Raw genomic sequence first — 17,767 nt, forward strand, 5'->3', positions numbered from 1 at the left:
TCTCCTAGGCTTTCTGAGGGTTCCCTCCTCACCACTCTCAACCATAAGCTGCAGAAGATACTCCCTCTAATACTTTCCAACTACCTTACGAATACAACTACATGTCACCAGCACTAGATAATTCTTCGACTACTAGGTCCACTCAACAACGGTTGGACTCAAACAAGAGCTATGCAATAGGTTTGAATCCAACAGTCTAAAATTATATAATCCACACAACATGTAATTTAAAGTATTTGTTTAATAGTTAGTTGACATCATCGGGGTCTCTAAAAGCACAAAGAAAGAAACATTCAAGCATTGAGTAGTCCAATCCAGTGCATCACCTAATCAGGTCATTTTATCCAACATCCAAAATCCATACTAACATGAAGTTCTACAAGCTAACTCAACAAGAATATAAAGGCAACTCTCCTAGCATTCTATCATGCAATCGTACACAGATCCTTATCCATAATCTAACATGCAATCCTCATATACTTATATCAATCTATAGCATAACACATGTATGGGTATTTTGGGAAATGCTTAGTTGAGCTCGACCAATTGCATGCATCACACCCTTTTCTTTGTAGAATTATTTTTATAAAAAGTTATTTTTTTTTTACCAATTCCTCAGTTTGAGTTTAGACACACTTGAGAGTGTGCTCGAATCCCTTAAACCAAGGCTATGTTACCAACTTGTAACGTCCCAAAATACTAAGCAAAAATTTTCTTAAATCAACCAAAAACAACCATTCGTTCATTGCAAATACTCAAATCACGGGTAAGGAAAATATATCAAAATTCATTAGAGTACCAAACGAAATGATAAGATACAGAACAATGGTGGATGTTGTGCGATCATGTCAGGACCCTTCCGTTTCGAACCAAAGGTAGCGAAAAACATCAAATCACAAAACCGTAAGCACAAAGCTTACCGAGTTCGCCATAATACCACATACATATAAACGAGCCCCACCCGAATTGCATATGGGCCCTGCCTACAGCTTAACGAGCTCCGCCCAAAGTGCATACGAGCCCCACCCACATCCTAATGGACCCCACCCAAGTTGCATATGGGCCCCGCCTATAGCATAACGGGCCTCACCTAAGTTGCATACAGGCGGCATAACGGTACCCTCCCCAGTTACATACAGGCCCCGCCCATAACATAACGCAACCCAAATTGCATACGTGCCCCACCCACGGCATAACGGGCCCCACCCCCCAAAAAATATATAAAACATACATACACGTCCAAGAGTGCAAAACACAACGAGCACATGAAAGCATATCAGCAAGTGCCACAAACACCACTATCATCCTACAAACATAATCGGGTGTTCCAGCATTATTGCCTTCGACCCACGAGTACAGTGAAGAGACTCACCTCTTAGTTGATACTTAGTTTTCTATTGCTCTTACTACCAGAAATATCGATGCTATGCACCACCTATACCATTACACAAGGTAAACCCTTAACTACTCTTAAAAAAACTAGGAGTTTTACCCAAACCAACTCCAGTAAAAAATTTAACCGTCAATGTTGACCTTAGCCAACCGCAACGTCGTGGCCATCCATTACTGTGTTGTGGCCCTAGTACAACAATACAGTTTGACATTTCCCAGTCACCACGATGTGGCGACCTATGGCTACGCTGTGGGCACTGAGTTTCTAACAACTTAATGAGTTAAGCCGTTTTCTTTGATCCTAAGAGATCCAAAGCTCAATTCGGGTCCATTCTATGGCCTATATGGATAAAGTTTTCAACTTTATCCATTAGGATACTCAAAGAGAACAATATCTCAAACCCTAGGTCCAAATAAAGCAAAATACCACAAGGACTTACCCATTGATCCCTTATTTTGAAAAGTCCTTAACCCAACAACTCTATAAGAGTTTCCAATACCGGATCTAGAAAAAAGGTTGGTGCTTTATAGATATGAATGTCCAATCCATGTCTAGAATCAATTTTTGGTCAAAATGAGCTAAAAGTGACCAATGATCATGCAAGGTTAAGAACCCCAACAAAAGTCTAGATCTACAAGATATATTGTTCATGGGACTTAGGAGAGTAATAAAGTTGCAACCTTTATCACCAACCAAACATTTCTTATGGACCAAAATATGCGAAGAAACTAGATCTACAAACGAAGAATCATCACGATAGAAACTTGAGGGCTTACAAAATTGAGGGCTTTCAACTGTTTAAATTCTTACATACCTATTGTTTCTTTGATTACTTTTCAACATGAGGTACAACTTGTATATCTAGAACAAAAGTGTGGTACAACTTGTATATAATTTTTTTTGAACAACAAGAACTTTTATTAAAAGAAAATCAGTTGTGCTGGATAGAATGTAGATTAAAAAACATGGAAATAAGGAAAAAATAGCTACAAACACAACTACACAATAATTGAAAATAAAGATAACACTAACAAGGATGCAACAACCCAGGATACGAAAGATATGTATAACCCCTCAGAAGACCAATAAAATTCATGAGCTTTGAAGGTATCGGGAGAAGAAAGAAAACACATCGGAGACATTTGGAAGGAACAAACCGCCGGCTACACCATTAAACAAACTACGGGAACAATTTCAAAGTTACGAAACACTAACTTGAGAAGTCAGATCAGATATATTAAATGGGGCATGGGTGAATAGAAATTGTAACAGAAACAGTGCAATGAACCACCAATGAGCTTTGAGCGGAACAAAACATTAGTGATTAAAGGAGATGTAAAAGCAAATGTAATTCTAAAGTGTATTCTTCTCAATGTAAGGTACAACTGAAACTATTTCATGAATCAATTAAAGAGGAAAATTTCATGAATCGATCAAAAACATCAATCATCTAATCTTCACCAAAAGCATCATCTAATCTTCACCAATTTTAGAAAAATAATTACAGAACTTACCGGTGCCGGCTAGGAGGAGGTCGGTTGCGCTTGATGCGAAGGCGGCAAACTTTTCTGGCAAGATGAATATCTTGAAGTCGTTATGTGGAAGCAGGAAGGAGGAAGGAGAGGAAGAGTTATTGACGTGAGAAAGAGAGAAAGGGCAATGGAGGTATTTGTCTTAACCAACTTTATTTTCTTCAAGGACCGAATCAATAATATTTCACTGGTCGAATCAAATATATAGATGGATTGAGACGATTAGTGGGTTTAGAAAATGAGTTGACCGGAGCGAGTGAGCTAAAATTGATGATTGGTCAGACAACCTAATATCAAACAAGCCCTAAGTCGTTCAGAGACCAACACAATAAAACCAAACCAAATGGACGATCCAAGTAATAAAAAAAATAAAGCTAGGGACCAAATACATAAATTACCACCACCAACCTATCGCGTTCGTGTAATTTATTCAATATTATATTTGTATAAAAGAGCTATACAAAACGGAAAAAATATTAGCCGAAATATACAATACACAATATAAATAATATACGCTAGCAAACTTGTCATTTTCTTCTCCTATCGTGAAACCGAAGAATTTGTGAACAAATTTCCATAATCTTTTTGCTTTTTTCTCTTTTTTCTCATGTTTTTCTCTTGACACTAAAAAATTGAAATGTAACAAAAATCTTTTAAAACAATTTCTCAATTTTATGACTAAACGTTAACGATACAAAGTAATCATAATAAATTTTCTTGATAATTTAAGGTGTATAATCCTGGATAAGTTTTTGCGCTTCGACATTAATGGAGCTCTCATAGTCTCATTCTATCTCTTTCACTCCGTCTCCCTCTTATTAATGGTGTTCCATCGTCCTGTCTTTGCATCATCTTTCTAATCTTCTCCTTCATTGTTGTCGGTAAGGATTTTCAATCAATGGTACGAAGCAGCAACAACATTATGTCTCACTCTCACAAAAAAAAAAAAAATCAATTAGAAAATTACAATTTATTTTTGTTTGGTTACTGTTGGACTAAAACGCAAATAAAAATAAAGCCCGATCGACAGGTTTAAAAGGAAACCTTTATAGTGTTCATTATTTAGGGGGTGAATGTATAAATTACGAATCATTGAGGACATGGTTTGCCATGTAGTTGTTTTTTGAAATTTTGGTTACGAGAAACAATTTGAGACTAAAGTAGAAAAATCTAATAGGAGATAAGCAATTAAGGATTAGGGATAGTTAACCAGCGCACAAAAAGGCTTGTTGCTAAATTGTATCAGGTGTATTGAAAATGTGTATTTCCCTCCAATGATCTAAAGTTCAAGTCTAATGATAAAAACAATATAGATTTAGAAATAGGATTAGTAGGTGTTTGAGCAATTAGGTGTTACAGATAGCATTTTAAAGTGTAAGGACCGAAATAAGGAAGTGAGACTTGATCATCGATCTCAAGGATAAAATGCAATATCGGATACCACTGAATTAGAAGCCTTTTGATATATATTTGTATTTACCGTTTAAAAAAAAACTAAAGCATTGAAATCTTAATCTTAATGCACTAATATGTTCAATTGCTTATATATAATGGCTATTTCTTTTTCGGCTAATCATTCGGTAATGCACTAAAGTTACATTTTTTTTTTCCTTCTAAAATGGATGCAACAAAATCATTTTTTTATCAATTTTTAAAGTCACATTTTTTTTTGCAATATTTTTATCATATGCATGATTGGGTTTTGTACACAAAAAGTCCAATTCACTTTTCGTTTGAAAGTTCTATGTATTAATGTTACATTTTTCTTTGAAATTTTGATTTCGATTCAGTCTTTAGTGGGGCTTTCGGCTATATTATTTCTACAAGTGAGATAATGACTTATTTGAATAGTTGAATTGATACGGTGAAGTTGTCCTTAGTTCAAAAATCTTGATTGGAAATTATAGTTTTGATTGCTATTTGGGTGATACAAAATTTCAGAAATGAAGAGGTTTTTAGTGATGAGAAGCAAGGAAAATATATTTTGTTTAAAAGCATTATGTTTCATTCTTATTGTTGGTTAGTGCTTATAAATTTTAGACAAAATTGCAAAAATGATGCCTGTGGTATATATTTTGTTAGGGTTTTAGACAAAACTTCGACTGTTTTGGATTCGTGGTCCTTTTGACCATGTTTACATGCAATTTTGGTCCATATCTAAACTAAAAAGACTATTATACCTTTAATGAAATTAATTTTCATTTTTCTTTCACTTTTTAAAATTATTATTATTATTAAATATAAAACCGGCTCCACATCTCTCTCTCTCTCTATATGTCATCACATCCTAAAACGTATACCACCACCATCATTTTCTTCAATCTCATAACTCAATCTTTCTTCTTACCTCTTTACTCCACCTCCTATATCTATATCACATTTTTTTAATTCAAGAACCAATACGCAGTGGCGGATCCTCTTTAGGGGTCAGGGGGCCAAGGCCTCCCCGCTTGTTGCTCTCTTAATAAACTGTATATATATATATATATATATATATATATATATATATATATATATATATATATATATATATATATATATATATATATATATATATATATATATATATATATATGATAAGTTAAAAAAAATATACAAGAATCACAGGTTTGCCCCCACGGTGTTCAAATTATTGTTTACATATTTTGTATGAAATTTATGCAAGTTAGATATTAACTAAAAAAATAAATAACCGGTAAAATTTTTTTGGAAGATTACTAACAAATCAAAAGCAAATTTCTTTAGCAATCTGTAAATAAGGAAACAATATATTAACTCAAGCTTTTAGGGAAACTAAAAAGTGTAAATTAAAACCACAAATATAAATATATAACGGCCACCGGAAAAAGTCATCTCACAACTCACTAGAAGGACAACGCCGTATTGTACTATTTTCCGACCACCGGATTGTTCACCGCCTTCATACCATATGCTATTTTTCCTCTTCGCTGGTCACCAGAACCTGGACTATTGAGACTTGACCTCCGTCATGCGCTTGTGTGCTCAGCCGTCTACCGATTTCCATCTCAAGGGTATTCTCCATCGTTCTCCTTCCAAGTGTCTCTTTGTCTCTCTTTTTTATCTATATTTATTTCTTTTCTCTCACTATTCATACAACACTCAACATAAATAACTAAATAAGATAAAAGAAAAGAAGAAAACACCACCTAATTCTTATGATTAGATCCTATAAAGCAGATAGGTAATACTTAATGAAATAAGATATATCTTTTATTCTCTTTAGTTTTAATTATTAGTTAAACTTTATTATTCACCGTAGAATCCATTTACATATAAAATTCATATGTTTATGAATTATTATTTGTTGATTTATTAGAACAATGTAAATGGAAATGCTAAAATATTATTTAGAATTTGTATATACATTTTATTATTATGATATGAAAATAATTAAATTCTGTATACATCCATTAGTCTAGACATAATTCTACAATACTTTAAAAATGAACAAGATTGCCAAGTTCCACCATGATAAACGATTTAACAATCTTTTATATTGTTTTTTCTGTTTTAAATCTTTGATATGCCATAATTTCGTATGAATAAAACTTGGTTATATACTTTTGTTTCAAAATTTTGATTCCGGCCCCTCTAGTTTTCTTGCTTGTATTCCGCCCCTGCCAGTACATATATCTCTTCTCTGTGGGGAATTAAGATCGTCATCTCTATTGAAATTAATCTCTTTTCTCCTCCACCTTCTTTTCATCATTCTTTTGGGTTCGATTATTCAGAGGAAAGTTAAGAAACAAAGGTACAAACCCATTGAAGCACTTGGGATTTTGGTTTTCAAGTCTTTTTTTTTTTTTTATTTTTTTTATTTCTTGTTTTGTTTTGTTTTGTTTTGTTTTGTTTTGATCTCGTAAATGCAACCTCCGATTGGTAAATAAGAAATCGAGTTTGAGCTTTCATCTTCACACCTGTTTTCCAAAATCCAAAATCCATAATCATCTTCATTGACCCATCTCTTGTTTCCTTTCATCTTCAACCTTGTTTCACTCACTTCTTAGTTGTCCAGATCTGTAAGTACCCATATCCTTCTTCAATCGAAAACGCAAAGAATCACAACTATAAGGAATCAAAATGCAAAGGGCTTGCCATCCCCTTATTCTCTTCTAATCGAACTTCTTTTTTAGGGGAGGATAACGAATCCACATCGTAACCATGACAATGGTGATGAATCTGTTGATGATGAACTTTTGAGGAATCGATCCGTGGGGGTAGGATTCGGAACGTGCTCTGGCGGTGGAGGCTGAAATTGTGGCGGCGATTTGGTTCAAGGGCTCCAGAAGCAGTGTGTGGCGATGGTGGTCTAGAGTGGTTTAGGGTTTTTCTTCAAAATAGTGTTTTTTTTCTTTGTTACGATCAAAGAAGAAAGAAGTATGTTCTTATCCCGAGAGAGAGAGAGAGAGAGAGAGAGAGAGAGAGAGAGAGAGAGCAAATTAGTTATTTATTTTCTTTTTCCTTTAAATTAAATAGAAAAAATACAAAAAATATATCAGAAAGGGTATTTTAGTTTTGACAAAACTGCAAAAATGGTTCCTGTGGTATGCATTTTTTTGGGGTGTTAGTCCAAACTACGAATTTTTTGGCTTTGTGGTTCTTTTGAACTAGTTTGTATGTGAAAATAGTCCCTCCGAAAATTGAAATGACTAGAATACCCTTGGGGTATTTATTTTTCATTTTCCTTTCATTTTTTTAAAATTTAATATTTATTTTAACAATTAAAAAATAATAGAGGACCCACCTCCCTCTCTCTCTCTCGTATACCCACCTGCAACCATGGATTCCCATTTATCTTTTCTTCAATGCTCAATCAATCTTCAATAACCTAGAGAAAACTAGATTTTCAAAATAAAATCATAATGTAAATGAAAAGGCAGTTGGGGTGGAGCGGTGGATCTATGAGGGTGATAGGTAGTGTTTGCGATTGAAAAACACCCAAATCAAAATTATATCTGCAAGTATGTATCAACAAAATTGATCAGATATTGGTATCTCCATTCACGAACAAACTTGATCGATTCGATACACACACTTGATTGGGTCCAATACACACACTGAAAACTTGAAACACATACACACACAGTGAATAACATGAAAATAGTATGTAAACCCATTTGAATTTGGAATCGCTCTATTGGATGGTTTTCTCATCGCTTGGTGTGCTTCATGAACCAAATCCACTCCCATTCCTTCCGAATACATCTGTTGCATATTCACTCAGTTGTACATTTTTTGCAGGTTTTAAAACTTATATAAGCATATTCCCATAATTACCCACCTACAATTTAGATCAAATGAATTTAAGCAAAAAAATGGAGGAATCGATTTCACCTTTGTACCACAATCAACACCTCCGATCATAGTTGTCATCGGCCTCCACTGCAACAACCACCAGCATCTACGACACTGGAACCACCACCTGCAACTTCGATTTGTGATTTAGGTTATGATAAGTTCTTGAACACATAACAGTTACATCTTGATTTATCCTTTTACCCATGAATCAACCATAGTAGATCACCAGAAAACCTTTTAAGATCTTATCGGAGAGGTTGTCAAGCAGCTGCTAGTAATGGAGGAGTGATGTTTTTATATTTTCTTCTCTCTCACTTCTCGTATCTTTCTCTTCTTCCAGGTCCAAATCAACGAACCTCTCCGATGTCGTAATCTTGCTCTTCATCTTCAACTTACATCCCCTCTCACCGCCTCCTTCTGAAATCACTCATCAAGAACCCTCTATACTTACATTCGTCACCTGGAGACATAGATCCTCTGTACTTTCATTCGTCACCTGGAGACATAGATCCTCCATCTCCCCCTTTAGCTCTATCAATAAAAAAAACGAATCAAGCCCCAAAACTTTTCTCTTTTTTGATAAACCGCAACACACCACCATTTTTGTTACTCTCGTATCATCCTTTTTACTAATTTGATTTTTAATGGCTTTGAGTTATAGGTGAGGTGGGGAGAAGAAGATACGTGGTTTTTTTTGTGTGTGTGAGAGAGAAAGAGAGAGTGTGTGTGGGCCCAAAATTAATTAATTAATTATTTTTTCATTTAAATTGAATAGAAAAAAACATAAAAAAATAAATCAGAAGGGCATTGCAGTAATTTCAGTTTCCCTAGGGACTAAATTCGCAAAGAAATTTGCTCAAAATGACCACTAATCCAAAAAAGTCGGGGTTTGGACTAAACCTCCCAAAAAATTCATACCATAGGGACCATTTTTGCAATTTTATCTTCTTTTTTTTTTTTTTTTTTTTTAGTGACCAATATCACAAGCAAACATGGTCAAAAAGACCACAAATCTAAAAAGGTCGAAGTTTAGATTAAAACCCCAAAAAAATACATACCATAAATATCATTTTTGCAATTTTGTCTAAATTTTAAACATAAAATTAATGGAGTTGTTTGATTAAAAATCCAAAATTAGCTTTCAGTCTTATATAATTGTTTATTTTTTAAAATCTTACTATTTTTTCTGTATTTCCAATTGTTAAAGAAACAAAATAAAAACAAAACATAACTGATAAAAGAATATTATATTCCTCTTCACCATTCAAACATAGTTTCCATTGCATAAATAAGTGTTTTGTACATTTTTTAAATTAATTTTGATTATTATTTTCTTCTTCACCATTCAAACTTATTTGTATCTTTTTTTTATTTTCCACTTTTATCGTTTAGCATTGATTTTATACAGTGAACAATAAGTACTATGCAAATGAATCGTATTATGTTGGTAGCTTGTTACCAACAAATTCATTGGAGACAGAGGTAATATGCTTAGAAGTCTACTATAAGCCATTGAAAAAAAATATTTTGAACCATAAAAGGTAAAAAAAATAATAATAAAGATATTTTCTACAATTATTTTGTTTTGAATAAATTGCATGTAGATCCCTAATTATAGTTAATGTTTGTATTTTTGGGAAAAAAAAGTTTTCTATTTGATATTTATTTTTGAAATTGTGTTATATAAGTTAAGGTAACTGTTAATGTTTTTTAAAAAGTAAACCGTAAATTTGGTTCAAAATATGATTTTTTTATATGTAGATTTAGTTCTCAAATTCTTAAAAACTATTTTGCTCTTTTAATGTGTTTCTTTTATTTTTTTTAATATTTATTTCAGTATTTTTAATTGAAAATCAAAGAAATTTCTCAACCAATTTTTAAAGTGTTATTATATGTATCTAGAAATTGTCAAATCATATGACATTCACTCATCTATTCATAGGCGGATACACGATTATGGATACATATAAAATTAATCATTCTTTATGATCCATTTTTAGTAACAGTTTGAGATAGCTTTTTAAAAAAATTATTAGTTTTTTAGCTTTTTAAAAAGCTAATAAGTTAAAAATATATTTGTGTATTTAAAAAGTGTTTTTAAAAAAAGTTTTTTTTGATAGAAAAAATTAAAGCTTTCACAAAACTGGAAAATCCTAGTTTTTTAGATTTTTGATCATTTTATTCTTGGAAAAACAGGTTTTCTTATCTAAACAATTTTTAAAATCAGTTTTTTTTTTTTAAAAATCATAGGCTAATAAACACTTTTCTTAAAAATCATTTTTAAAATAAAAAAATAACCCAAACATACCCTTAGTCTCCTTCCCTATCTCTCATAAACCAAATGAGAGAACTACATTCCTTAGCCAACTCATAACCCATAGATTCAAAAGACAAAATTGCAAAAATGGTCCATGTGGTTTGCCAATTTCTGTGCATAAGATCCAAAAAAAGTTTGCTAGCAAAAAACGTCATTTTTTTATGTTTGAGCTGTAGATTTGGTCCCCGCATCGAACTGCCGTTAGAGGCATTCCGTTTTCTTCTCCACGTGCCATGCACGCGAGGGTATTTTTGTCCTTTCATTTATGGGGGGAATGTTCATCTATTACCGCGCATTTAACGATGCTTAAAAAGATCAGACACTCAAGCTTCTTCCTCGTTCAATTTCCATTGATGTTCGAACTCTAAGTCAACAATTTCCACCCCGAATCTTTTCTTTAGCTGAACTGCACTCCAGTAGGTAGAAGGAAAAAATGGTGCACTCACTGTGGACTATACGTCCTTTGACGATGGGGTTTGATGCACTTGAGTTGTATGGTGAATGTTATTATAGCTTTTTAAACTTAATTTTTTTTTGAAATTTCACACAATATGCTAACTACATTTTGTATTTTTTGTTGTTTGGGATAGTCGATCATCCCCATTTGTTCACGATTGAACTTCGTCATGGTGGGAAGTTCACACCTTTTCCAAATGTAAGATATGTTAAGGGGAAAGTTACGTATATTGACTTAGTTGATATAGACGAGTTTTCAGTGCATGAACTCGACGCTATGATGCTAGAACTAGGATACGTGGTTCCCCCAGTAATATATTATCACTTCAGGATTCCCAATGAAGACTTGATTTTTGGCCTTAGAGCTCTAGGTAATGATCAAGATGTGTGTAACCTAGCTAAATATACTGGAGCTAACAAGGTGATCCAGGTGTATATTGAGCATGACACAACCAACTTGGTTACATACTTCATGTCACCAAATAAGAGTAAGGTGTTGTCATTGAACAACTAAATCAAGAAGATGAAGTGGCAATTGAACCAAAACAAAGAAAACAAAAAATAGTTCATGATCCCAACATGAAAGTTGTAGTTCATCATTACCATTTGTGATTTATGGAGGTGAATCAAAATCAGTTTCGCCAGAAATGAGGAGAACAAGAAATTGGAAGCCAAAAGAGGGTACTAGGTCATGTTCTAAGAGGTTATACATGGAAACTGAAACAGGGGATAATCAAGACAATGAAGCACCATCAAGTGAAATCAAGGATAATCAAGACAAGGAAGCACCAATAAGTGAAATCAGGGTTGATCAAGACAAGGAAGCACCATCAAGCGTGACAAGAGATAATCAAGACAAGGAAGTACAACAAGAACATGAGCTTGATGCAACAACTGTGCATGTACCAATGGGTTTAATTGAAATGTTGAATGTAGACTTTGATCCATTTGAAGGGTTGCATGATAGTGAAAACAACAACATAACAGACCTTACAACAATCTACCTTGGTATTGAATATCAAGAATTTGATCAAGATAATAGGGGTTTATTTGATGGTCAATCAGACGAGTTCAATTCAGAAAAGGGTGAAGATGATTACAGTGATGATGATAGTGATGTTATAGTAGACATAGACAATGAGGTTGATGACATTGATGTTGACATGAGTGACTTTAGAATGAACATTGATGAAGGTGTGAAGTATTATGGGTTTGGGTTTAACAATGATGTAGAAGACGAACAAGAAACAGACGAAGAAGAAGACCTTGAAGTAATTGATTGTGATGAATGGGAGTCATTAGGAGAAGACTCTGATACTGAAAAGAACAGGAGGGTTTTATTAAAACAATTGGGGTAAGGAAAAAGGATGTTCACATGGTGAGGTGCATAAATCTAGTTTTTATGTGGGACAGATGTGGAAGTCAAAGAACAATCTTAAGAATAAAGTGGATGAGCATGCACTTGAAACAAGGAGGAATCTTGCTTTTAAAAAGAATGATGCAAAAAGACTAAGGGCATACTGCAAAGGAGTTGTGCCTGGTACCAATGTTAGTGGGCCACATGTGGATGGTGGGACAAGTGGTGCAAGTGGGTCCTATGTGTTACGTGGGGCAGATAAAGTAAATAAAGGCAAGGGCAAAGTAGTAAATTCACAAGCTACTACTTGTACTTGGCACTTATATGCATCTAGGTCTTCGAAAGTTGGGAATTGGTATGTGAAAAGGTACAGTCTGAAGCACACTTGCCTTCAATTAAGGAAAATCTGAGCTTGCACAACACTTTTCTTGCAAAACATATTAGTAGACAAGTTCAATCAAACCCCAAAGTTCCAATTCGAGCCTTACAAGAAGACTTTTAGCAGCCATACTTAGTGGGGATTTCAATGCATAAGATGTTTAGGGCTAAGGTAAGGGCTACAAAGAATGTTGTTGGGGACTACTCAAAGCAGTATGACTTGCTTAGAGATTATGTACTCGAATTACAGTACACCAATGCAAACACCACAGTGAAGATAGATGTTGTAAGTGAGCCTAACTCGACCTTGGCCACTAGACAGTTTAAGAGAATTTACATATGTTTAGGCCCACTGAAGTTGGGGTTTAAAGTTGGTATGAGGGACCTTCTTGGTCTAGATGGTGCCTTTATGAAAGGCTATTATCATGGGCAAATATTAATTCCTGTAAGCTTAGACTTGCATATGCCATAGTAGAATATGAAAATACTACAAGTTGGAAATGGTTCTTGGATTGTCTAGGGGATGATTTGGAGATGGGGTCTAATTCTAACTTCACATTTATCAGTGACATGCAAAAGGTAATTCTTTATTTATGCATAACGCCTTTACAATATTATAATTAACATGTATTGATTCAATCTTATATTTACTTTTAGGGTGTGATACCTGCCATAGCACAATTATTTCCAAATGCAGAGCAGAGGTATTGTTTAAGACACATCCATGAAAACATGAGGAAATAGTGGAAAGCTAGGGAGTACAAGGAGTTTATTTGGAGGTGTGCAACAACAACCACAGTTCAAGAGTTCAATCTACAATGAAGGAGTTAGCTGAGTATGACAGGGCTGCACATGATTGGTTGAATCAAATACCACCAATGCATTGGGAAAGAAGCCATTTTACAGGTAAATAAAATTTATCTTATTACTTCATATGCAACTATTTTTTATTGGCTAATGATTTTAATTGTGTAGGTAGGGCCATCTCAGATGTGCTTCTAAATAACATGTGTGAAGTTCTGAATGGTAAGTTGGAGAAAGGAAGGGACAAGCCAATCATTACATGCTTGGAATTTATAAGGGAATATCTAATGAAGAGGATCTGCAATGTGGTTAAAGAGAAAAGGAAATGTCAAGGTCCTCTCACACCTACTACAACCAAATTGTTAAAGAAGAATGAGCAACAAGCAGCTAAGTATATTACAAGGTGGAATGGTGGTGGAAATTATCAGGTAGTTGGACCATGGAATGATTAACATGTTGTGGAAATTAACCAGATGACATGCACGTGTAGGAAGTGGGAGTTGACAGGAATCCCTTGCAAGCATGCCATAGCCACTTGGAGTGAGTTAACAGACAATGGGGAAATTGTAGGGGAGCTGTACACTTGGGTACACAAAGTTTATTTACTGGATACTTGGAAGGCTGTATATGAATTTAAAGTTGAACCTTTAAAAGGTAGGGCAATGTGGCCTAAAAGTGATTATCCTACTAGAATTATCCCACCTCCATACCACAAAATGCATGGTAGGCCAAAGAAGAAAAGAAGAGAGTCCATGGAGGAGAGAATGAGCCAAAAGGAAAAGTCCAGTCAAATTGAAAGTGTGATAGCAAGTCAAAGTCAAACTCAAGGATCCAAAGAAGTGGAGAAGCTTAGTAGGAAATTTGGGAGTGTCACTTGTGGTAAATGCAAACAAAAAGGTCACAACAAAAGGACATGTAAAGGTCAAGGTGTAGGTCAACAGGAGGGTGGAGGGGCTAATGAGGGTCATGGTCAAGAGTAGTTCGTATGGTCAAGTGTAATGTTAAGTTGTTACATCATCTTTTGGAGATTTGAGTTGTTATTACAATATAACAACAAGAGGTATGTGATCTAACCTTATATGTGAATTTTGAAAATAGCATTGTACATTAGGGTTTTATTCTTGTGTTCATAATGTTGTATATCTAATAGTGAAAACATCGATCCAAAGCTAGGGTTGCATGTACACATAGGATTGTTTATATAAAACCCATCAGTGGTATCAGAGCCATTGGTTTACTTGTTTTCAATTAGTATATTCAAATGTATGAACTTGATAAACTAGGGTTTATAGCCAATAAACCCTAAGAGGCTATAGATTTCGAGATTAGGGTTTCCTAACCCTAATTTGGGCGTTCGTTTTATGGAATCTCTTGGTTTAACGTATTCTACGACTTTCGTTTAGATCGCTAAGGCTAAATCTCACTCTATCGTAAATTCACTATTTACGCTTCCCAGTATCGTGTCGGTTCCATCGCGAAACCTCAACGGGTCATAACTTTTTCGTTATAACTCGGATTTCGGCGTTCTTTATATCTCTGGAATCCTTGTTTCGACTACTACAACTTTATATAAAGATATCAGACTTATCTCATACTTTAATTCTGACGCTTATTTTTATTCTTTATTAATTATACATTTATAATTAAATAATAAGCACATAAATACACATAATTTCACATAATACTCAAATATTTCATCTTTATTACTTCAAAAAGAGTTACAATAGTTGAACTAGACTATTACATTGTCAAAAATTCTTAGCCCTAAAACTCGGACATTACAATTCTCTCCCCCTTAGGATGATTTCGTCCCGGAATCATGTATCACCAAACAAATATGAATAGTGACTCATCATGTCACTCTCTGTTTCCCAAGTGAGATTTGGCTCATTTGAATGTTTCCATCGGACTAGAACTAAGTCGACCATCTTGCGTCGTAACTTCTTAGTCTTACGGTCAACAATTGCCTTAGGCTCTTCGATTAACCTTGTATTCTCATCCATCCTTAACTCTGAGATTGGAATTATGTCGGGAACTTCTCCCGTGAATTTCCTCAGATAACACACATGGAAGGTGTTATGTATACCATCGAGTTCTTCGAGCAATTCCAGCTTGCAAGCATGGTTCCCAATCTTATGAAGAACTTTGAACGGTCCAATAAACCTTGGACTCAACTTTACTCGTTTCCCGAATCGTATAAGTACCTTCCACGATGAGACTTTAAGAAGAACCGAATCCCCAACTTCGAAGGTCATCGGTCGTCTTTTCTTGTCAGCATAGCTCTTTTGACGATCTTGAGTTGCTAACATTCTTTCTCTGATCACTTTCAACTTCTCCGCAGTCTCATGGACTATCTCGAGGCCCATAAAAGGCTTGATAAGGTGCCATCTTGATGCTCGAGTGGAAACTGTTGTTGTAGGAAAATTCTACCAGAGGTAAGTGCTCGTCCCAATTCCCTTGGAACTCAAGAGTACATGCTCTAAGCATATCTTCCAATGTTTGAATCATTCTTTCGCTCTGACCATCAGTTTGCGGATGGTAAGCAGTACTCAAACACAACTTTGTACCCAACTCCTCTTGTAGACTCCTCCAAAACCTCGATGTGAAACGGCTATCATGATCTGATACAATCATAAGAGGAACACCGTGAAGTCATACAATTTCCTTCACGTAAGCATTTGCGAGCTTATCCATAGACCATTTCTCGTTGGTTGCTTTAAAGTGTGCACTCTTGGTGAAACGATCCACGACCACCCAAATCATGTCGTGACCGCTCTTTGTCTTGGGCAGTTTGGTCACAAAATCCATGGTGATGTCCTCCCATTTACCCATGGGTACAGGCAAAGGTTCCAAACTCCCATACGGTTTTTGATGTTGTGCCTTGACTCTCGCACATGTTACACACTCGGCCACATACTTCGCAACATCGAGCTTCATCGTCGGCTACCAGTAGTAGGGTTTTAGGTCCCTATACATTTTAGTGCTACCAGGATGAATTGAGTACATGGTGTTGTGTGCTTCTTCCATCAGAAGATCTCTTATTTCTCCCGTCTTAGGTACCCAAATCCGATCTTGGAATACCTTCAGTCCTCGACTGTTTGTACCGAACACTAACGTTTTGCCCAAACGTTCTTCCTTTCGGTCATTCTTCTCTAAAGCTTCTTCTTGGGCTTTCCTGATACTTTTCAGAATCATCGAGATGACTTCAATTCTCAACACTCTTGGCCTTTTCGTTTCAAGGTTGACTTTCCGACTGAGAGCATCAGTAACAACATTTGCTTTACCGGGGTGGTAAAGTATCTTATAATCATAGTCCTTGAGTAGTTCTAACCATCATCGTTGCCTCATGTTTAATTCTTTCTGATTAAAGAGATACTGAAGACTCTTATGATCAGTGAAAAGCTTGCACTTCGTGCCGTAGAGGTAATGCATCCATATCTTTAAGAAAAATACTACCGCTGCCAACTCCAGATCATGAGTGGGATATTTCTTTTCGTGCTCTTTCAATTGTCGAGATGCGTATGCTATCACCATTTCTCTTTGGGTCAGAACACAACCCAACCCAACTCCATATGCGTCACTGTATACCGCGAAGTCTTCAACTCTATCGGGTAGAGAAAGTATTGGTGCTTCACATAACTTATTTTTCAGCTTCTCGAATGCTTCTTCATGCTTCTCATTCCACATATATGTAGCTCCTTTGTGGGTCAAAGCTGTTAATGGAGAGGCTATCGAAGAAAAGCCTTGGATAAATCGTCGGTAATATCTGGCTAATCCTAGAAAGCTTCGGATTTCCGTGGGACTTTTCGGACGTTCCCACTTCATCACAACCTCGATCTTTGCGGGGTCAACCATTATCCCTTCTTGGTTAACCACGTGACCCAAGAACTGGACTTCTCGTATCCAAAAGTCGCATTTGGAGAACTTGGCGTAAAGCTTCTCCTTCTTTAACACTTCCAACACTTCCCGTAGGTGCTTGCCATGATCCTCTTGGCTTTTTGAGTAGATCAGAATGTTGTCGATGAACACTATCACGGATTTATCGAGGAATGGTTTACAAACCCTATTCATCAAATCCATGAATGCTGCTGGATCATTGGTTAGTCCAAACGACATAACCAAGAACTCGTAGTGTCCATATCTCGTTCTAAATGCAATCTTCTCAATATCCTGATCTCGCACTCTCAGCTGATGATATCCTGACCTAAGAT

At 35.4% G+C, this 17,767-nt stretch overlaps 1 protein-coding gene across 1 annotated transcript; it reads left to right on the forward strand.

Annotated features, from left to right (window-relative positions):
- Window positions 1–13,570: 13,570 nt before the first annotated feature.
- Window positions 13,571–14,536, forward strand: LOC145046494 (uncharacterized). Its single transcript, XM_078994779.1, has 3 exons — window positions 13,571–13,658; window positions 13,728–13,984; window positions 14,030–14,536. The coding sequence occupies exons 1-3, from the start codon at window positions 13,571–13,573 to the stop codon at window positions 14,534–14,536; spliced, it is 852 nt and encodes a 283-aa protein (XP_078850905.1).
- The last annotated feature ends 3,231 nt before the right edge of the window (window positions 14,537–17,767 follow it).

Source organism: Lactuca saligna, chromosome 5 (assembly GCF_052625555.1).
Source record: "Lactuca saligna cultivar CGN05327 chromosome 5, ASM5262555v1, whole genome shotgun sequence".
NCBI classification, from domain to species: domain Eukaryota; kingdom Viridiplantae; phylum Streptophyta; class Magnoliopsida; order Asterales; family Asteraceae; genus Lactuca; species Lactuca saligna.